This window comes from Paramacrobiotus metropolitanus, unplaced genomic scaffold (genome assembly GCF_019649055.1).
Source record: "Paramacrobiotus metropolitanus isolate TYO unplaced genomic scaffold, Prichtersi_v1.0 Parri_scaffold0000047, whole genome shotgun sequence".
NCBI classification, from domain to species: Eukaryota; Metazoa; Tardigrada; class Eutardigrada; order Parachela; family Macrobiotidae; genus Paramacrobiotus; species Paramacrobiotus metropolitanus.
Window position 1 is genome coordinate 400478 of NW_026570267.1, and position 15294 is coordinate 415771.

General features: G+C 40.4%; 5 protein-coding genes across 6 annotated transcripts; 3 read left to right on the forward strand and 2 right to left on the reverse strand.

Annotated features, from left to right (window-relative positions):
• Positions 1-550: 550 nt before the first annotated feature.
• LOC129591585 (uncharacterized) lies at positions 551-1958 on the forward strand. Its single transcript, XM_055487281.1, has 3 exons — positions 551-618; positions 710-885; positions 1039-1958. The coding sequence occupies exons 1-3, from the start codon at positions 597-599 to the stop codon at positions 1420-1422; spliced, it is 582 nt and encodes a 193-aa protein (XP_055343256.1). The 5' UTR covers positions 551-596; the 3' UTR covers positions 1423-1958.
• Positions 1959-2076: 118 nt separating this feature from the next.
• LOC129591586 (40S ribosomal protein S14) lies at positions 2077-3243 on the reverse strand. The gene is made up of 3 exons (XM_055487282.1): positions 2952-3243; positions 2634-2872; positions 2077-2247 (listed from the first exon to the last, which is right to left on the reverse strand). Exons 1-3 carry the CDS (start codon positions 3098-3100, stop codon positions 2180-2182), a joined length of 456 nt encoding a protein of 151 aa, XP_055343257.1. The 5' UTR covers positions 3101-3243; the 3' UTR covers positions 2077-2179.
• Positions 3244-3473: 230 nt separating this feature from the next.
• Positions 3474-5437, forward strand: LOC129591637 (terminal nucleotidyltransferase 4B-like). The gene is made up of 2 exons (XM_055487374.1): positions 3474-4129; positions 4557-5437. Exons 1-2 carry the CDS (start codon positions 3626-3628, stop codon positions 5148-5150), a joined length of 1098 nt encoding a protein of 365 aa, XP_055343349.1. The 5' UTR covers positions 3474-3625; the 3' UTR covers positions 5151-5437.
• Positions 5438-5740: 303 nt separating this feature from the next.
• LOC129591674 (uncharacterized) lies at positions 5741-9759 on the reverse strand. Its single transcript, XM_055487421.1, has 10 exons — positions 9575-9759; positions 9121-9287; positions 8710-8921; positions 8237-8363; positions 7993-8163; positions 7769-7919; positions 7043-7462; positions 6348-6629; positions 6075-6279; positions 5741-5873 (listed from the first exon to the last, which is right to left on the reverse strand). Exons 1-10 carry the CDS (start codon positions 9689-9691, stop codon positions 5863-5865), a joined length of 1863 nt encoding a protein of 620 aa, XP_055343396.1. The 5' UTR covers positions 9692-9759; the 3' UTR covers positions 5741-5862.
• A 1472-nt stretch (positions 9760-11231) lies between these two features.
• LOC129591602 (bifunctional methylenetetrahydrofolate dehydrogenase/cyclohydrolase, mitochondrial-like) lies at positions 11232-14635 on the forward strand. 2 transcript variants are annotated; one of them, XM_055487300.1, is made up of 8 exons: positions 11232-11543; positions 11743-11929; positions 12018-12202; positions 12782-13057; positions 13332-13424; positions 13617-13835; positions 13985-14028; positions 14115-14635. In XM_055487300.1, the coding sequence occupies exons 2-8, from the start codon at positions 11910-11912 to the stop codon at positions 14277-14279; spliced, it is 1002 nt and encodes a 333-aa protein (XP_055343275.1). In that variant the 5' UTR covers positions 11232-11543; positions 11743-11909; the 3' UTR covers positions 14280-14635. The 2 variants fall into 2 exon arrangements, with proteins under 2 accessions (XP_055343275.1, XP_055343276.1); XM_055487301.1 differs by lacking the exon at positions 11232-11543 and having other exon boundaries at positions 11563-11929.
• The last annotated feature ends 659 nt before the right edge of the window (positions 14636-15294 follow it).

The window sequence follows — 15294 nt, forward strand, 5'->3', positions numbered from 1 at the left end:
AATATAAATATACAGTTCACAGCTGTTACGGAAGATGTATTACCGCAAGCAGTTGCTTATTTAGTTGCACACCTTACAGTCGGCATCGAAATAATGTCATCCGGAAAGTAAAGATCCATTATTTAATTTTGCTGTGGAAACTGTTTCCAAACGCGGCACTGCATCTGCCACTCAAGTCAAGGATGACCAGCGCATAATGCGATCGTAGTCCATACATACTCCGTAGAAATCATAATATAGTTATTGATTTTACGTCAGGCTGGTCAGGAATGCGTGGCGCATGATGGCGATTTATATCGATCACATTCACAGTGCATTTCGCGGATTTCGCGCAGGATTATCAATCTTCGAGATGTCGTCAACATTTTTTCCGGGATTAATACAAATTGCTGGATTTACGAATTCTGAGGTTTTATGAAGTGCTTTTATTAGAATATTCATTATTGGGCAAAGGGCACTGCTAGACATAAATCATAATCTTTAATAAGGTAACTACATGTTTCCTTTTTTACTGGTTCAGTTCCACGTCAGGAAATTGTACGCAAAACACAAACGGGTAACAACGAATAACATTACGCTGACCGAAGACAATTGACATGGACGCGTCTACTGAGAAATGTAAGGTCATATTCAAAAAAGTATCATTTGTTTTACCGGCTGCACGCAGTACGAGTACCGTACAAATAACTGTCAATTTGGGCGTTTTCAGCGGATGATAACGATAACGAACCGACGCGCGGGCATACTGTTTGTCGTAAAATTCAGCCAATTTACCAGTATATGTGGGCGAACTTCCTACTGTCCGCTTTGCGATTCATCCTGGAATGCGGTCTATTCGGGTGGACCGCTTATAGCCTGACAGTCTGCGCCAAAGAAAGAAGTCCGGTAAGGATTATACATTATACAGTTACAATTATTTCCTTATTTACGTAAGTACTCGTACTTTAAAGAAATACTGAAAAAGTTAAACGTACTTTTACTTATAAAATAAGAAAAAATACTTATAAAATACTTAAAGGTTGACTGCGCGTTTTACAGGCGAAGGATAATTTTTTGGCTTGGTTTTTCTTGGTATTTGCTTGGTACCTTCTGTTCACGATGGCATCTATGTCTTTATGCTGCTTGCAAATATCGAGAGAAGTTCAACGATGGCGTCCTGGCGACGTACCAGAATCTGAGGTCATCGCTGATTTGGAAACAGCCTATTTGCCGCTGCTTTTCATGACGCTGCTGAATTGCGGCCTGCTGGTACTCTGTTGGATGGGCATCGGTTCTGCCTGGAAAGAAATAGCCGGCGCATGGTCGTGTCTGAGCGCAGAAATACCGGAAGCGAAGACCGGTCGGTTCATGACGTTATGGACGGGTTTGACGGCTGCCCTGATTTTCACGGGCTGCTGTGTTTGTTACAAAAGTTTCGTTTGAAGAGAAACTGCAAGCGGCCGTATTATCTTGGGATGCATACACAAGCGGTTACATCTGAAACCGAATCGAAGAAAGTGCAGTGCATACTGGACCCTTAACAGGTGTCCAGTGCGCAGTTTAGTAGTGCCGCAGCAGTCTGTCGTCAGACTCGTCACTTTTGAAACTCGCAATCAGCGTTGGAAATCGCCGTCCCACGGGAATAATACTTACCTATATTGTCAGTTCGCAAATCCGCGGTTTGAACTATTATACGTTACCAGGAATTTAAAACTCACAAGTTAAACAAGTGTTTACGAGTATAAAAGCAACTCGCTTGTGTATTTACAAACATTAATAAAAATTATTTTGTCCGGTTTCGCTTTTTTAGTACTACCAAATACAATAGACGTCAGATACCAACTGCCATAATATCATTGTGCGTCCCTGAATATCTGCAGAGCGTGAATAATGATGCATGGTGGAATATAAATGTTTGCAATGGCTTTTCCCGCTTTTGCTGAATAAAATATTCTGTGATATGTATGGCTTCCTTATTTGCAATAGATCGGATTCATTAATGGTAGCCTTGGTAGGCATTGGCCGCGATCATAAACACTTGCGGTATGGTACGCATTTGAACTAAATGCAATGCAGCAGCTGGGAAACCGACTACGGTACTTGCTGGTAATTTTATTCACCGACAGTCTCGTTAGATGGAAATGCGCAATCCGACAGACAGCAGAAATTCCGTACCAAAACATAATAAATTTATTACTCCTCACAGACGACGACCACGGCGACCTCCCTTTCTTCGTGTGCAGTCACTTGGTACTGGAGTTACATCCTCTGCAAATAAACAACAATGCGACATTACCAACATTGTCCAACGTTTGAGTTACTGTAACTTTCAATCCTCATTACTCGTATACTCATTCCAGAAGAAATCCAAAATCGTAAATCTTTAAATTTTCAAGCAACGCAAACCAGAGACATAAAAGAAAACCTTATGCAGTTGTTAATAACAAACTGCTATTTTTAATATACTAGCCAAACTTTACGTTGGAACCCAAATCTATTCACAAATATTATGAAATATAACAATAACTTCAAGAACGCAGACACTACCATTACAATTTATTATATTAAGAAAAATTCATTAAAATCCTTCTCGCTGGATGGTCCTTCGGCGCCGTAAGTGCCTTAAGAAATCTCAGAGATCATTTTCCACTTACCAATACGGCCGATCTTCATTCCAGCACGAGCCATGGCTCGCAGCGCCGACTGCGCACCTGGTCCGGGTGTTTTGGTCTTGTTGCCGCCGGTGGCACGGATCTTCACATGCACCGCCGTAATGCCCACTAATTTGCACTTTTCCGCCACATCCTGAGCGGCCAACATAGCCGCATATGGAGAGGACTCATCACGATCGGCCTTGACTTTCATACCACCAGTTACACGCGCGATGGTTTCCCTGTCGCGAAAAACTCGTATGAGCCACAGACACCCGACCTACAGCAAAATTCATGATCCAATTCCGTTCGCCAGCTTACCTGCCGCTCAGATCCGTCACATGGACGAAGGTATCGTTAAAACTAGCGTAGATATGAGCCACACCGAAAACATTCTCTCCTTCTGCGACCTGGGGACCCAACGTGGTGACGGTCTCTTCCTTCTGTACTTTTCCTTTACGGGGAGCCATAACTGATTAGTTCTTAAGGATTATATGGGAAAATAACACGAAATAGCGGATGATTCTTGGCAAATCTCAAAATCTTCCCAATTCTAGATGTTCTGCTGCAATCAGAAGGAACGTCAGGAATCTTTGATAAACAATTTGCTTTTGCAGCAGCTCAGTGCACCGGTATTTCACGGCAAATCTTGCACAGCGCCACCTGGCAAAACTGGAATTAGCGAGGCGAGGTTCGAGTGCATGCCATCCTGTAACGCAGGGTGTGCGCCACAGGGTGCCGCTCTGTGATTCTAGCTTTGCAAAGCGCTTCCGCGCGGTACACAAGCCACAAGGCACCGGAAACTGCAAAAATTTAGCAAATCGAAAAATCGACAAGCAAAAGTGCAAAACTACAAAATCCGAGTTTTTAACTTTCAACTGAAAATTCTGAGCACTGACAGTACAGTCACGTACAGGAAATGATTATTTTCTGCGATTTAAAATTTAACGTAGCGCTTGTGAACTTTTAAAACTTGTTAGATATCTGTTCGTGCTATGCCTCGTTTCGGGAAATATTATCCAGATAGGTTTGAAAATGGTGAATCTTCAGAATCATCAGCTCTTCGGAACTGCGGCAACTCCAAGAAACATGTGACGTACGCTACACCATGGATCATCCCGTCTACGAAGCGGTACTGCGCTGGTGTTATTGGCCTGCATCAAGAGATCGAAGATTTTTATGCCTGGATTGCTCCTCGGGAATGCGAGTACCGTATGCGGCAGAATGTGATTGATCGGATTACGGAGGCCGTTCGTCGCAAGTACCCGCATGCTCTTGTGGAGTGTTTTGGTAGTTTTCCAACAGGCCTCTTCCTCCCCACCAGCGACATCGATGTGGTGGTATTCGGGAAATGGGAGCAGTTCCCCTTATATACTCTCCAGGAGGAATTTGTTCGCAGTGGGATCTGTTTTCCTCATGATGTGAAAATTCTGGATAAAGCTGCCGTACCCATTCTCAAGATCACCGACCAACGAACTGGTGTGAAAGTAGATATCTCGGTGCGTTCGGTACATATATTCATCCCTCTTGGTGGTCGACATTGATTAACGCTGGCCTTATTTTGGTTTTACATGTTTCCTCGTTTTGACGCTCTTTGAATTGCTTAAGTTCTTAACATCGGATTTGTGGATTTAATTCAAAATTTTTTTAATCAGTTATTTAATTTAATCCTCTGAATTTGTGCATTTTAGAATATAATTATTTACGTTTATTTTAAAATTTGTTTAACTCGTACATACGAGAAGGTAGATTTAATAGTAGAGTTCTGTTACTTCTGTATATATGTAGCAGCCATTGTAGCTGAAAATTTCTGTATCTGCTTGCGAAATAAGTTTGACAATTTTGATTCAAGTTTGTAGTGTTTTTTTACTGTAGTGTTTAGCTAGATGTTTAGCTAGCTTTAATTTCGAGTGCTGTCTTTTGTAGTTTAATTTGGTCAATGGTATCAACAGCGCGAAGATGCTCAACACGTACATTGCTCAGTTTCCTTGCCTGCCGAAATTAGTCCTCGTGCTCAAACAGTTCCTTCAGTACCGCGAACTGAATGAAGTATTCACCGGTGGCGTTAGCTCCCACTGCCTGGTCATGATGGTCATCAGTTTCCTACAACTGCATCCTCGTTATTTTCCCTGTGATCGCGAGGAAAATCTTGGCGTTCTACTCATAGAGTTCTTCGAATTATACGGTCGGCATTTCAACTACGCCGAGACCACCATCATCGTAGCCGGTAGCGGATCGTACGTTCCCAAGAAGTCTTTCAAGAAACGTTTATCCGATGGAGAGAGTGTGGGATTACTGAGCATTGAGGATCCCATTCAGACGGATCACGATATTGGCCGGTCGTCGTACGGAATTATGGATGTGCGGAATGCATTTGAATATGCCTACTTCCAGCTGGTGCGGCGTGTTACCGAATACGACGCTGCTGGAGAAAGTATTCTGAGCAGCATTTTCAGAATCTCTGATACCCTTGTGGAATATCGAAAGCTTCTTCAAGAGCGCTACGGTACCGCCAGCTGATGGAAATTTGGATCGCCCTGAAGTCTGTGTAGCAAATTGATTTTACGTTTTCTAATTATTTCTTTTGCTTGTTGTTTTTGTTAAGCGCGATTGCTTATATGCCGTCTTCGATTGTATGAAAGGCTCCCGCTTTGAGTAAGAGATATTTACCTTCTTTTATGTTTTAGCCTTGCTTTCTCTATTATGTCAACCATGCAGTATTACAAATATACAGATCAGTTCTAAGTTCTGGCATTGTGATTAGTGGTACATGTGGTTACGTAATGCATATATGATTAATGAATAAAGCGCGCGATTTGGTTACGGAACTTTCAGTCGATTTCGGATGTAAATATAGTAGATATCTTTAAAACCGCATCGCATTTTTTTCTATAAGATGCAGGCTATTGGTGAAAATTACTAGTCAACGATTAATTTGTTCAAGTGGATAACAGTTTCGCATTGTTAGTGCTAAACTGCCAGTGCAAATGTGTATAAATACGTTATACAAAACTCAGAACACGGAATTCACATTTTGATTTCGAAATTGAACACATCAAACAGATTGACACAGTTTAAATTAGGTAGTAACAAAATAAAAAAAACTGGAAACCGGATTAGCAAAACGACTCATTAACTTTGCGTTCTCCAAAGCTACAGGAAACAGAAAAAGCAACATACTGAACAAAAAATGTGCGTATTCATGCTGCCGTTATTTTTTTCGCGATGCCAGTCAGATGAGATCTATAAAAACAAAACTTTAGTATTTGGGGATGTTCTAAATTAAACAAGAAACATAAAAAAATCGGCGCAGTAGTTAAAAGTATGATTTTACTTCTAAACACTGGAACTAGAATACGACCGAAAAAGTCCAATAAACGTCGCAATACGTTGTCTTCCTTAGTATTCGTTATCTATCACAACTTCCGAAAACTCAGAGCTCACCATCCAGGTCGGCATCCTTCGCATCAGGTTCGAACTCGCCGGACGCCACGCTCTCGCACTCGGATTTCTTTCGCTTACGCGACTTATCCACGGCATGGTCAACACAGTCTTCTAAACTACGTGTTGCTCCGACTGGGTGCTCCGAATCAACCGGCCGCTGCAAGGTGGCATACATTCGTGCGAGCGTTTTATCTTCGACTCGCCCCTATAATATAGCAGACTTAGGATTTTTTGTCAGTTATTTGTTAAAGAAAAACGAGAAACTATCCTTACAAGGGATAAATAGGTAAAGACATTCTCGTTCCCACGGACGCCACCAGACAGATATGAAAGTAACCTTTCGCATCGTATGTGCATCCCAATCCAACAAAAAGCAGACACTGCACAGCTCTTGACCAACGCGTTTTGATGGCTGCACAACATCGAAAAAAAATTACGAATATATTCCGAAAGACCAATCCCGATCTTTCTTTGTGGCACAATGCTCTTCACAAAATCGACGCCGGCGATCAATACGTCAGGATCTTTTTCATTTTCCACCAGATATTTCATAATCTAGAAGGGCAGAGGGAGGATTACGCAATAAGTATAAATACGAAATGCAAGCTTCTGCAGATCAAACGTATGTAAGTCAAAAGGCATTCAAACACACGGTAAAATACAAATACGCCGAAATATTCGTAGCTTTTTATTGTGACTGCTTTCGAATTGCGATGGCTTTCTGAGACTATCAATTATTTACAGATGTATGTAATACTGTAATTATTTCGGAAGTTTTAGTACCACACCGTTCTTACCTTACGTATATCAATATTTTTGTACATGTGTAGATAACCATGTCAGAACATAAAAGCGCTTAATGTCCATTGTTATCCGACAAAAAAACAATTTCTTCTTGATCCCATGATCACCGATAGCGGCCGACAGCGTATAGTAGCTGCTGATGCATTTTAACTTTTATCATTTACCTCAACGATTTCAGTATCCAATAAATATCGGTACAACGCAGATCCCAGCTTCAGCAGCGCACAACAAGAGGTCTGAATCAAAGGAAGAAGTGACAACTGTTCCACCGTGAGGAAACGAAATAACCGCATAAACTGCTTCGCTATGCCCGCTGGAGAGAACTCCCATTCACCGGGTTTCGTCGCATCGAATAATGGCAGCAAATTCGTCAGACAACGCAAACTCAGAGGGAGTCGCACTACTAGCATCTGCATCGATGTAGCGGAGGTATTTTTGTCGAAAACGCCGTCAATCGTAGTCATGCTTTCGTTGAACAGCTCTTGAAAAACAGAAGAGGAATGCAGTTCCGAATACGAAGCCAGTGGTAAATAACTCCAAATAAAAAAGTGCCGTCTAACTGGAAACATCTCCAGTAATTCCACCTGCAAAAGCACAGGCATTTGTTAAAGCAAGCCATCAAGCCACATTGAACTTATTTCTAGAAATTTCAGGAGTACAATCAACAATGCACTGGCCGACCGGTACAATTATTATTGTGCAGCCTTTCGGATTTGAGACAATGGATATTGGATACGTACTTAGTACTAAGCTACTAACCCAAGTAAATCCAAAAGTACTTCAAGAGCGTTCAGAAATGAATTAAAGTCAAGAAATTAATACTTTCTCGAATATAGTTAATAAAGTACAATTTAAAGCTGCTATAAAATCAAAATTTGTTGATTACATACCTTCATTGATGCCGGGAGCTCTGCAAACGTTCGTGCACAAAGATTTCGAATAACAGCATTGTGCATTTTCCCAAATCCACCACGGAAACCGTCCACAAAGCCTCGAAACACAGCGACAGTAATCCTGAACGCAATCTCAAATGACGAAATTCTACAACGACAACACGAACAAAGTCATATTTCACACGGCCAACTTTTCCCTATTCTCCGTTCTTACTTCTTACCGACACACATACCGACATACAAATTTGATCACATCAGACGCAAAAAGTGCAACTAAAAAGCGGTCTGATTGCAAATGTCTGAGCAGCGACTTCTGGCATTCGGCGATTTGCTGACTGTTCAAGACGGGAATAATGGAGCACACACCGGTAAGGACATATGTATAGAAATCCCTAAAAGAAAAGTCAAACGTGGCACATGAATTATAGAAGTAGGATTTAACTGTATATCACCGAAACCACTTACTGCTGCTTGATCGTAGCGGGCAGACAGATTTCCGGATGCAGATGGACAAGACAAGAAAACATCTGATTCATCAACAAAAGATCTCCATCCGATCCCGCGGTCAGCCAGTGGTTCATATGTCCGATACCTACAGCACAATCTATGCATCTTTTACGTACCTGTGTGCACAGATAAATTACAGGGTAATTGTTATACCACGCATGACCGAAACTGACATGTGTTAAATACGGATGTGCTGGTATCAAATAAAGATACAGTATATGTACAAGTACTCTATATCCTACATGGCGATTGGCGCAGTATCGAAGCCGTACCGGACGACTAATAGTAAAATATTCGACCGGTATCATAACAGAATCACAGATAAGCGGATGGCATCGGAGCACCTGCAGCTCTGGACATAATTTTTTTTAAGTTACTACACAATTTATAAACACACCTTTCTTACAAGAAATTACGAATACATTTCTTACGTTTAGGAATGTGGCCCATGATTGTGCATAAAATTATGGCTACGGGAAAAGCCGAATCATCTGCTACTTTGTGGCGCAGACAGTGCGAAGCAAACTGGTGATCATTATACGCTGGTTTGGTCAGATTAGAAACATGATCTTTGCACGCATCCATAAAAAATTTCAGCCCTTCTCTCGTAAAAAACATGGATTTCATGCCAGGAGGGTAATTTCTGCAACAGCAAATTATTAAAATCGCTCAAACAATAGTACCACTTTACATAAAACTGAGTCAAGTACATACTCCGGACTGCGGCTTAAAAAGCAATTTTAACTTTCACAATAGTAACTTTTCGTAATTAAGAAAAAGGCAGAAACGAATTTCGCATGCAATTACTTAAATAAAACATACGGGTATTTTAAAGCAGATACCTGTAAATCCCAAGTAAAAGCGCAAAGACATCAGAGTAATGCTCAGAGACCATATTCCGCACTTCGTCGGCTGACAATTCCTTGCGAGCGTGGTCCATCTGCAGCAGAATGTCCTTAATCAGTTCTAGCTTCTGCAGGATAACATCGGAGGAAACCGTTCTGGGATTCTAAGAAGAAAAAACATAAGAAAGCGCACGTACCACGGTATCTGGCAATGAGCAGCGTTATGGGTGGTGTGGTAAGGAGAAACTCTCAAATACTTTCAGAAAGTACGTAAACCATAAATCCTTGCTTTCTTTAACGAACAGCTAACTTTTAATCTGCCTATCAAACTATAAACCGGAAGTCTGAAAAAGAACTATAGAACGGAAAGCCACATAAACGCAATAGTCGCAACAGCTGATGGAGGTGCTGTAACAGTGTAACTGACAATTAATCTTAAAACATCACTTACCAACTGGTTAAACTCCTGAAGAGCTTCGGAACTCTGGCGGATCGAATTCATCCAAGCCTCGCTCTTTGTGCTGCGGGTTTGAGAAGCTGTGATAGAGGAAATACGTATCTGCGACATCTTCAACTTCGTAGGTACGTAAACTACGTTAAAAGACTCCAAAGAAAAGTATAAAAACTCGAATCTTGTTCAATGTTAACATCAGACATTTGAAATTCACTGCAGTGTGCATTTACGCGGCCGGAAACAACACATCGGTACAAACGTCCGTCTGAGGGCGGAAGGCCCAGTAATGTACTTACCATTAGTGTACTACACCTGTACTTGTAGTAAGTACTAATACCAAAGACATACAAAAATAGACATTTTTGTCTAATACTGTAAATACAGTAATGTTTTGTCGCTGCATTGGTAATTTTATTACAGTACTAAGTAATTTGCTATTACTATTAGGTTACATGAACTTAAAATCGAACTTTCACAGCGTTATGGGATTTAATCTGAAACTTTAATAGGCAATAACAACCAAATTGGTAAAAGTAGCAAACGCGATCATACGACATGAAATTTAAAACTGGTACAGTAAAAATTTAATAGCAAGCAAATTGGGCTGCCAGAATTTTCGGCCGCCCGTTCGATTCGGCTGTGAGAAAACCTAAGAATTCTAAGAAAACTTAAGAAACCTAAGAAAACCTATAATTAATCTCTGGGCTTAAAAGGTAAAGCACTCTACTAACATTTCCTTTAACAGCAGACAAAGTAAAGACTAATTGTCCGAGTAATAGTGATATTTCTTTTATAAAAAAATAAAATCTGTTTTTCATAGTTTGTTTGGTGCTAGTGGTTCTTTTACTGTTTCTCACGTCAGTGACCTACAGGCTACAGAATACTTCTGTACGTGGTCTTAAAACTGTAGCTGGCAGTAATATTGTAGCTTGCTGGCTTTTGTTCATGCGCTCAAGCATCTTTATTATTATTCCTGTTGGGAATTTTACATTGCATCCTTTCGCAAAAGTAAATATTATATAAAACTTTATAACGCAATTATGAGCTAGTGGCTGCAAAAAATATGAAATACATATATATCGTTTGACGTTTTTATTCGAATGTATTGCTTATAGCGGATCGCTTAAGATTAGAATTAATTTAAGAAAGGCGTTAAAACAGAGCTTTTTGCGATATTTATGAATTAATTATCTAGTACTTCCGGTTTTCCCGTCACCCGGTGAAATACCGGATGTAGAAATAAACCGCTGAAACAAGAGTAGTTACTAAATGCTATTCTAGCACTGTAATGTATTTTTGCATACTATTTCAAAGAAGGGCATTATTGCATCGGCCGTAACCTTTATCGAAAACGTTTGGCAAGTTTACCTGTGCCTGCTGTGCAGTTTTTGTGTGCTGTAACCGGCAAAGCGTGATTTGGCGTTTTAGTTATCGCGTACCATTTCAGATGAGTTTGTCCATTCACATCCGGGGCACGTGCTCGACGTTCGACATGTGGTTGCGACAAACTTGCTCGGCGCTTATGTTTTTTCGAAGTGGTTGCAACAAGCGGAGTGCATGAGCGTCACGTAGCACCGCTAGCGTAGACGAATCACAAATCTACGATAAATCGGTTGTATTGAATAGTATGCGCTCGTCCATAGTGCACGCAACCGCTTTTAATGAGATCACTTGGAAATCAAGTCTAGCCGTCGACGCTATCAGCGTAGTTGTGAAATATCCCATATCGTGGGTTCGTGCTTGTCGTACATCATACATGCAACACTGGTTCTGGTTGTTGTTGTTTTCTTGTAACACAGTCGTACTGTATTTACTACGTCAACTTCCAAACCGCAAAATTGATGCTTCCGGCTGATAATTATCGTGCTAGTTTTGACTCATTTCTCGCTGCCCAGAGACAAACAAGAGGTTTTTCCCATAATTCCGACAGTGTCTCACTGTGCGTCCTGTTTTGACAAAGCAAGCAGTAAGTCTACCTGTTTTAAGTGATTACTTTGTACACGTGCTGACTGCTGCTGAGTGGTTGTAATTTGTAATCGTTTTTGTAATGCACGAATTCTTGGCATTGCTGTCTGAGACTGTATTATACGTGAATATCCGCTTTCATTCAAAAATAACAAGCACGATTAAGCAGACGTTTTTTTTCAGAGATTCATTTTTTGCAGGTACTTTAACAGCAGTTTTGGAAAATCTTTAAAATTGTGATAACCAGTGGTTGGCAAGTTTGGAGGATATTTCACATCAGCATCATGGGATCAGCGAGGAATGTGTGCATACTATTTCGCAGTTTTTTCGCCACCGAATCGTGTTCGATATACACGCTAAACGGTATATGCATTCCACAACCACAAGGTGAGCGGAGTTTCGTTCGACGTTCGTACATGATTTTTGCACGCGCAGTTTGAGAACTACATTTTGACGATGACTGACTTTCTCGCAGGTCGCAAGCGCAGATATTAGACGGAAAGAAACTATCGAAAGAAATTCTGAGCGAACTAAAATCTGACATCGATGTATGGAGCAAAGCCGGCAATCGCCGACCGCATCTAAGCGTTATTATGGTTGGAAACAATCCCGCGAGTCTAGCATATATCGCTAACAAGGTGAAGGCAGCGGAAAAAGTTGGTAAGCAATTGGCAGAAATTAATGCGTCACTGGCAGACTTAACTAAATGTAAAGTAACTAACGATAAATATAAAGTGGGTATTACTATATTTTAATGTTTTTGTCAACCACCAATCCATCACATCCGGCTAAGAAAATGGGCTGTGTATTTTCTTTAAACCTGTTAATAAAAAATTTTGTTTTGAAAATGGTTAATTAAATTTACTTTAGTGGTAAATTTCTCTGTGGTAAAATTTGCAAAAGTTTTGAACAGCACGTGAATATTTGTTTAAAAACTTGTGCTAGCTACTCATGTAGATGTTTGTATGGAATTCGTTTCTTGTAATGATTGTTCTTGTTAGTGTTCAGTGTCGCTATCAGCATGCATGAAAACAACTGGCGTAAACTAAAAAAGAGATACAAATTTAAATTTCAAATCCAGTGTGATTTCCGGTTTGTTTAGTTGGACTTCCGGTTCTTGCATGACATGAACCGGTTATACGAGTAGAAACTGTATATAACTTATACTACTAATACGTCATACTCTCACATGTTTGTGTGCACTATTTGACTATTTCGACATTTTCCGTTTATTACCAGGTGTAACAAGCAACACTTTTCGGTTGCCGGAAAGCGTATCCCAGTCTGATCTCCTCAATGTCGTGGAATCTCTCAATACTGACCGCAATACAGATGGAATTCTGGTGCAGTTTCCCTTGCCGGCGCACTTATCCGAACACGCTGTATGTGAAGCGGTGTCTGCCTACAAAGATGTGGATGGTTTTCACGTCCTTAACATGGGACAAATGGTCCAGGGCCGGGAAGGGCTCTATCCCTGCACACCACTTGGCGTCATGGAGTTACTAAAACGAAACGGTAAATTCAAAATTCCCGCAAATTCTTTCTTCGAGAAGTGGGTTTGGCTGCCTGTTTTAAAGCTACCTGCCGGGCCTTTTAAATGTCAAGGGTAGTATTCCGTACAATGGTTGTGACCTGCTTTTGTTGAAGAACAGCAAATATCAATAATCAGAAATAAGTACACTTTTGATAGACTGCTGTACCAGTTTTGCTTGTATATTTTTGCTGTACCAGTTTTGCTTGCTGTACTTGTTTTACTTTGCCAAGTATTTAGTTGCTGTTTACTTGGCAGGTGTGGAGACTTTCGGGAAGAACGCTGTTATTTGCGGACGGTCAAAAAACGTGGGAATGCCCATTATGATGCTAATGCACGCTGATGGCCACGGTACGGTAAATTGTAGTATTTTTATCTCGGTATTTTATGACAATGTTTCTTTGAATCACCGCCATTTTAATATCGTATACTACAGTATTATGAATGGGCCGTGACGCTGCAGCGTTTACGTGCGACACCTTGAACGCGTGATTGCACCGATCGCGCGCATGTCTACTTTCATTACTAATACTTTTATTTTAGGCGATGCTACGACTACCATCTGCCATCGCCATACTCCACCGGAACAGATGAAATTGTTCACAAAAATGGCGGACATACTTATAACTGCCGTCGGGAAGCCGGGTCTGATTACCGCGGATATGGTGAAGGAGGGCGTCATTGTTGTCGACGTGGGGATTACGAGAGTTCGGGAAGAACAATCCGATAAATTTGTTTTGAAAGGCGACGTGGATTTCGAAGGTGTGGGCATGCTTTGATTACTTATTTTCTTCTGATGGAACATTAAACGTATTGCTGGAAATTCTTATGGAATGTCGTTTCTTACTAAAATAGTAAAAATGTTGTTTATTTTTGATTACACCGTAACAACGTTGTTTACTTGTTTATAGGTGTAAGTGAAAAGGCAAGCTATATAACTCCTGTCCCTGGAGGGGTAAGTTTTACCATTTTTTTTATATTTAACACCGAACAGTGTCGCAGAAACGAGCGTTTTATGAGAATAATTTTTGTCTTTGCTAGGTCGGCCCCATGACTGTGTGTATGCTCATCAAGAACACCTTTATCGCTGCTAAAAAGCTTCGTGGATTCGATTCAAACCTGGAATTCCTCCCATCCAAAAAACTGACCGAAGTGAATTTTAATTTTATGGAAAACCTTAGGAAGGCTAATGTGGCAACTAATTAATCTGGAATAGTAGTGGCATTACACGAATGTTTAAACGGAAAGGGATTGATAAAGGAAAGTGGTAATTTTTGGTTTCTCTGCTTTCTTTTGTATACGTTTTGAATTGTACTTTTGTAAATATATATTTATTAATTTTTGGCTTGCATTTCGCTGTTTAATTTTTATATGATTTACTCATCCGGTAGCTAATGTTTAGTTTAACAGTTCGAGAAAATATGTAATAAGGCAGTGTTATAGAATCAGTATCAAATTATAATTACTGTACTTTAGGAAGAGGACACGCAGGCACCCCATGTATTTTCCATTAATTTTATCTTTTATGTCGGTTAAAATTGAAATAAAATTGGCTGATGAGGCATTATGTTCGTCTTCAGCGCCCAAAAACCTTCCGTGGCAAAGGTATAAATAATCTTAACAGTATGATGCGGAGTGCGAATCGTATTGTATGCATATGAGTACCCTACAGGCTTCTACATCGCACATTATATCCATAATTCCATACTAGTAGCAGTAATGTATCACGATTACTAATTACTATAAGTAGTACCACATTGCACATGCAAATCTTACAATTGTTAAGGCTATGGAAGACAGTTACCGGTATATATAATCTTTGCATGCAAAGTGATCGCGGTATTCCGGGATACTATTTTCCCAAGCGTATCTGCATTTACGGCCGTGAATCAAGTGTGACAGTTTTTTAATTGTAAGGTTGCTCAGTGTTAAGCGTTTTATTGCTTATATCATCATAATTTGTTATGATATCGTCACACGCCAGTTATAAACAGTTATAAACGTGCGTAAAGCGTTGCCGTCAGTGAACGTAATAAAACCTTATGGTTGTATTTTGAGATTTACATGCGTGTGTGGATTAAATATGACGAATCCGGATACAAATAAAATCCGCAGACTTCCATTCACTAAAACTTTCCCGACATATAAATTGGCGGATCAGCAAGATGTTTCGTATCGCTTACAGAACTATGAAGATTACATAAACAACAATCTGCCGGCT